Raw genomic sequence first — 6,000 nt, 5'->3', positions numbered from 1 at the left:
TTTAATTTAGACAACACTATATTCGCACACATTCATAAGATATCCACCGAATCTAAAAAGATGTTTCATGGGAGGCAAAACAAGATTCAAGACATGTTTCTCCCCCATCACCCTTTGGTCAAACACATCAGGCCATCAATAAAAATCAACTTGTTCCCACTCCACCTGTTTAAAACATCATTAATCTGCAGCCGTCCAATTACAGGCCCTCTCTCCTCTCGCCAACCAACCAATGGCGAGGCCCGGTGGCTATGACCAATCCGGGGTCTCCTTCGAATGTGACCTGTCTTTATCAATGTTTTTGTCCACACGCTGCTTATGTATGACACGTAAGGAGAGCTGCATCAGTTGGACGCCGTCTCTCAAAACACGTGGACCCATGGCCGGGCTTACAATGGCTGCCGAGAGGTGAGCAGTTGATCTCATCTATCAGCATTTGGACCTCACAAGACAGCAAGTTGGTCCTGACTGGATCTTACTGGAGGTTGCTGAGACCAAGCCTTCCCATGGATCCAAACATCCAAAGTTCTTTCCTCTTCAACAACAGCCTCAACCAGTTTACCAACGAGCTCAAGACGCCGGTTTGCCAGTACTCGGTTCCAAACTCTTTCTACAAGCTCAACGCGGGCCTCAGCAGCCAGCTGCCACCGGGGACCCCGCATGCCATCAGTGACATTCTGAGTCGCTCCATGGTGGGAATGGGCGCCGCGGGCACCACCAACACTCTCCTCTCCGGCTACTCCACCGTGGGAGGCTTCGCACCCCCTGTCTCCGGCTCGTCGGTGTATTACAACCGAGACTACGGCTCCGCCTTGAACGGTGTGGTCAAGAGCGGCGGAGAGTGCCCCATGAAGGGTCGCGGCTTGAGTTGCTGGGCCGAGAGCGGCTGCGACTGGAGAGGAGGCAAGCAGCAGTGTTCCAACAGTGAGTCCCTGCGTCGCATTCAGGAGCACGCTGCAAAAACAGACTTTCAAAAACAAAAAAAGTCATAGATTGGAATATATTACTTCATTTAAGCTAAATGATCTGCAAAGGAAAATTTGACCCCCCAAAAAGTCTCAACAAAGTCTTAACTAGTGTCTTTACACTTTTTGCACTTGATTTCAGATATTTAATCTAGGTTAGATTTTAGTTTTTGCTGTGCTTGTTTACTTGTTTAATGTCACAATGGCTTTGCACCTCTTTCAACAGTAGTGTACTATTGTATAATTCTCAGAGATCACTCCATTAACTCATTCACTGCCATTGACGGTTATAGATGTCAAGAATTCATTTGAACTATTTCTATTAGTTAAACTTTTTTTTCCCACTTTTGTTAAAAAGAGTATGAAAACCTAAAAAAATTTTAATTGTACATTTAGAACAGATATAAAATGTGTGATTAATCGATTAATTGTGAGTTAACTCATGAAGTCATGCAATTAATTACGATTTCAATTGCCCGACGCTCCTAATTTTTAATTGTAATTAATCGCATGACTTCAATAGTTAACTCATGATTAATCATACATTTGATATCTGTTCTAAATGTACAAAAAAAAAAAATCTAGGTTTTCATACTCTTGTTAACAAAAGCGGAAAAAAATGTTAAAGTAATAGAAATAGTTCCAATTAATTTTTTACGTCAATTAAGCATTAGCTTTATTGGGCATGGCATAATGAGATCCAATAGACTGTATGAAATGTTTATAAATTTATTAGTTTGGATAAACAATGTTAATATCACATTTTTTGTTGCATAATATAATATAATATAATATAATATAATATAATATAATATAATATAATATAATATAATATAATATAATAAAGACTCTTAATTTTCCATAAGTGTGTGTTTGTTTCTGTGCCCCGTGATTGCCCGGAAGAGTGTTTTGCCCAAAAGCTCGGGTCTAGCTGACCTGTGACCCTTATGAGGAAAAAGAAAAAAAATATGTACTAAAATAACTACACTGTATAAGAGCACATTTTTATAAATGTTATATTTTCTGTATTTGTGTGTTGACGTTTGAACTATAAAAATTTGTGCAATACAGATTTCACCATGCATTGTCACTTATACAGTAGCTATGTTGTTTCAGGGGGAAAAATCTACTTGTGGCAGAACCTAGCCCTTAATTCATAAATATATTACTATATTACATAATATTGTTGTTGTTGTTATTATTATGAAGACCAAGTGAAAAAACCTACAGGAAAAAAACACGGGCAGATTACTAAATTTTGACCAGTGTTTTTTATTGGCAACATGGAGATGCGCTTAGTTTAGTTGTGGAACAGTCTTACCGAAGATCCCTCTAAATGGAACATGAATGGCGCTAGTTTCACTTCGGGTTGTTTTCAGGTGGTCCCCTGGTGGAGATGTCGGGTCGGAAGAAACACACCAGGCCGACCTTCAGCGGACATCAGATCTTCGCTCTGGAGAAGACCTTCGAGCAGACCAAATACTTGGCCGGGCCCGAGCGGGCCAGACTGGCTTATTCTCTGGGCATGACTGAATCTCAAGTCAAGGTGAACTGTTGCTTATTGGTTTGATTTGATGCGTACAGTACGTAAAGGGTTCATGTGTTGCTTATCCATAAATCGTTTTGAGTTGTATAAGGGGTTTGTAAATCTTGTATAGGGTTTTCTTAGCCTGATTCCCGTAAACACTCAAATTCAAATAAGCCAGACGGGCCGGGTGTGTGTGTGACAGAGTAATTATGGGCAATTATTGACAAAGCATAACACAGTCATGAGCGGGCCATTGTTACATAACCGACCCATTTCCCTGTAGGTTTGGTTCCAAAACCGTCGAACCAAGTGGAGGAAGAAGAGTGCGTCTGAGCCGAGCTCCACGCAGGCCCACGCGGGGCAGGCCGGGGAGGCCTCGGACAACGAGGTGGAGGACGAGGAGTACAACAAGCCCCTGGACCCGGACTCTGACGACGACAAGATCCGCTTGCTGCTGCGCAAGCACCGCAGAGCTTTCTCGGTCCTGCGCCTCGGGCCTCACCACATGTGACGCGTGCTCGTGTACGTGCACGCGTACCTGCATGTAAAGCAGCTGCTGTATTTGAAAAGACTGCAAAAGAAAGTGTAGACAGGATATTATTTGCAGGTTTTGACACCAATAAATGTTGTATTTGCTTAATTTCAGCATAACTGGATACACAGAAATATTTCTCAAAAAAGGAACCGTCTATTTTATTAGGGTTATTTTTCAAAATGTTTAAGCATAAAAGCCACATGTATTGAAAAAGTTTATGATATACTGCAATATTATTGTGTTTGTAGCTTCAAGTGTACATTAGACCTCCACGACATCATGCTGAGAGGTTTTAGCTTTATACTCTGTATGATTCAGTACAACCACAATAGTGATCATAAATCATTCAAAATGAAGCATTGTTATCGTGTTTTTGAATAGGCAGACGTTTGATAAAAATCTTGTATCTCACTTGATTGTGCCGTTGTACCAAATATTGTGGTTGGTGATGTAGACTATGGATTATATCAAAAGTCTGGTATTTGTAAATAAAAAAAACACATAATGGCAACTACTTAATGTAAAAAAAAAATACATAAAATGGATGGATGGATAAACGTTAAGCCATATTTTGGGCAAATTGTGTCATTTCTCACATTTTTAATGACTGGACACAAATTATGTGCTGGCAGGTGACAGTTCAAATGAAACGAGCTCGCTTGTTTTGCTCATGTGGGGTGTTTGATCAAATTTAAAGAAATCAATAAAAGCTCACCAGTTCATTGACCAAATAGACTCCATAATAGCCCACAAGATTGTATGGAGTAAATTCTGCTAAACGTACATTTGAAATCCCACAAATGAAATTCATGGGCAGTTTAACAGGAAATCCGCCGGAACATAACACATTGATTTTAACATATTGGATGCAGCATTTTCAGAGAAGGTTGAGCGTACGTCTGACTTGTGAGCTGTACGTTCTTGTGAGGATGTGTGAGAAGTGTTAGGAGGGTTACTTGTATCTCGATGCAGTTAGTTGCCTGTAAAAAATAATAATAAAATGTAGTTACTAATGTAATCCAAGTACCATAATATCAAAGTGAGTTGATTACTTTCAATTACTTTGGGAAGTTAATTGATTAATTTCAATTACTTTTTGATTACTTTCAATTACTTTTTGGAAGTTAATTGATTACTTTCAATTACTTTTGAAAGTTAATTGATTACTTTCAATTACTTTTTGATTACTTTCAATTACTTTTTGGAAGTTATTTGATTACTTTCAAATACTTTTTGATTACTCCAATACCAAATCAAACATGTAACATATATAAATCAATAAAATATATATTCATATACTTGTCTGGTCTTTTCTGTGTATAAATGTTTAATATGCATGTCTCGGAGCAACCGGGATTCAATTCCCAAAACCTCCGAACTGTGAGGCAGATTGCAAGGCATCAACTCTGTAGGTGTTTTAAGTAATTAAGTGATTACAATGCGAAAAACATGAAAAAAAATTCAATACTGTATTAAGATTTTATGAATTTGGGGGATGATGTAGTGCTACAGTGCGGGTTCAGGTCAGGTTGTAATTGTTTTGGAATTTTCAAGGTTAAAATAAGTTATTTTAAAGAAAAATAAAACCTTTTCATAAGTTGATGCAGCTATGTTGGCGCGCCGGCCTCGGTAAACTCTGATGGTTTTGGTAAAGCGTTTTAGACAACATATAGTGTAGATAAAGCGCTTTATTTCATAATCTATGATCAAATTGGATTTTTGATATTTTTTTGACATATTTTTCATCAAACGTACAATTAGTAACCCATTCGAATTGATTCGGTGCAGTACAGTCAATATTTGGCAACAAACAAGGAACGTGCACATTTACTCATTGCCCCCCCCCAAAAAAAAGATGTAATTTTCAGATAGATAAAACATAAAATCAAACACTTATTCACATGTCGCTACCATGACTGTTTTTCTTTATCACATTTAAAGAAATACTGATACGTTAAAACAAATGAAAGTTTTTTAATGACAGAGGAAGAGATGAAAGGAAAAACACAGCTCATGTTTTAGCACGTGTCACCTGTCTGACAAGTTTGAGCAATTCAAAGCACTTTTCAAACTTGAAAATGAGGACTACACTGCAAATAATGCGGCACTTGGCAAGATTTCAAATCCTAAATTTAGAAACGTATTTTGTTTTAACGGTTATTTACTTATTTGAAAAAAATTGGCTTTCTATTATTATGTTGAATAGAGCATAAACTTGTCTAGGTTGTCTCAATTAGTCTGGATATCTTAACATAAAGCAAATTAGCCTTCAGCAAAGGTCTCATCAAAAATAATCGTATTTCAAGATTTAAGACCAAACACAAGTGGCTTGATTTAGGAATCACACACTAGGCATCTTTTGCATTTATTAAATAGATGCATGTAGCGCGATTGACACAGCCATGCAACAACAAAATGTGGATGGCTCTGCAGAATCAGAACTGCACATCGTGAAAATACAGTTTAGCCGACTTCACAAAAAGGTCGTCAATTGTTAGCCGTGTGGTATAGTTTCACTTTCAACTTGTGGTTTTATGCCATTGCATGCTCCTGGTTTGTTTGTGAACTAGATCATACTATAGCTTTTTGACAGTGGAAATATTTTTTAATGTTCATTTTGTTTTCATATCCAATCAATACTGTAGCTTTTGTTCAAACAATCCCGAGTTTATGTTAACTTGTATTTATGTATTTATGTGCGAACCGCGTAACAACCTGCCAGTGAGGACAGCAGTCACCATTTTCTGTAGCGATTCAAGAATAAGTCTTTTTTAATTTCACTTTTGTTTTACATTTAATATTTTATAGCTTCATATATATTTTTGGTCTTGTCTATTTGACACAGAAATTGCTGTTTTTGGTTATCTTGAATTTCCCTTAGTAGTTATTCATTTTAATGCTATAAAATTTAGTTAGGTATATCCATTTTTTCATTACACTAGAGCAGGGGTGGCCAAGTTCGGTCCTCGAGA

General features: G+C 37.6%; 1 protein-coding gene across 1 annotated transcript; it reads left to right on the top strand.

The window, feature by feature from the left end:
- The first annotated feature begins 297 nt into the window (after window positions 1–297).
- On the top strand, window positions 298–3,763 carry nkx6.3 (NK6 homeobox 3). The gene is made up of 3 exons (XM_077561965.1): window positions 298–924; window positions 2,345–2,511; window positions 2,777–3,763. Exons 1-3 carry the CDS (start codon window positions 507–509, stop codon window positions 3,002–3,004), a joined length of 813 nt encoding a protein of 270 aa, XP_077418091.1. The 5' UTR covers window positions 298–506; the 3' UTR covers window positions 3,005–3,763.
- The last annotated feature ends 2,237 nt before the right edge of the window (window positions 3,764–6,000 follow it).

The sequence above is a fragment of the Vanacampus margaritifer genome, chromosome 3 (assembly GCF_051991255.1).
Source record: "Vanacampus margaritifer isolate UIUO_Vmar chromosome 3, RoL_Vmar_1.0, whole genome shotgun sequence".
Classification (NCBI taxonomy): domain Eukaryota; kingdom Metazoa; phylum Chordata; class Actinopteri; order Syngnathiformes; family Syngnathidae; genus Vanacampus; species Vanacampus margaritifer.
The sequence above is the reverse complement of the archived record's forward strand: the minus strand, read 5'-3'. Positions and strand labels throughout refer to the sequence as shown.

What these genes read in the sequence shown, in the direction of transcription:
- nkx6.3 (XM_077561965.1), top strand. Translation starts at nt 507, where the DNA reads ATGGATCCAAACATCCAAAGTTCTTTCCTCTTCAACAACAGCCTCAAC. An exon ending in CAAGCAGCAGTGTTCCAACA is followed by an intron (nt 925 to 2,344) that starts GTGAGTCCCTGC and finishes GGTTGTTTTCAG; the next exon opens with GTGGTCCCCTGGTGGAGATG. An exon ending in TGACTGAATCTCAAGTCAAG is followed by an intron (nt 2,512 to 2,776) that starts GTGAACTGTTGC and finishes ATTTCCCTGTAG; the next exon opens with GTTTGGTTCCAAAACCGTCG.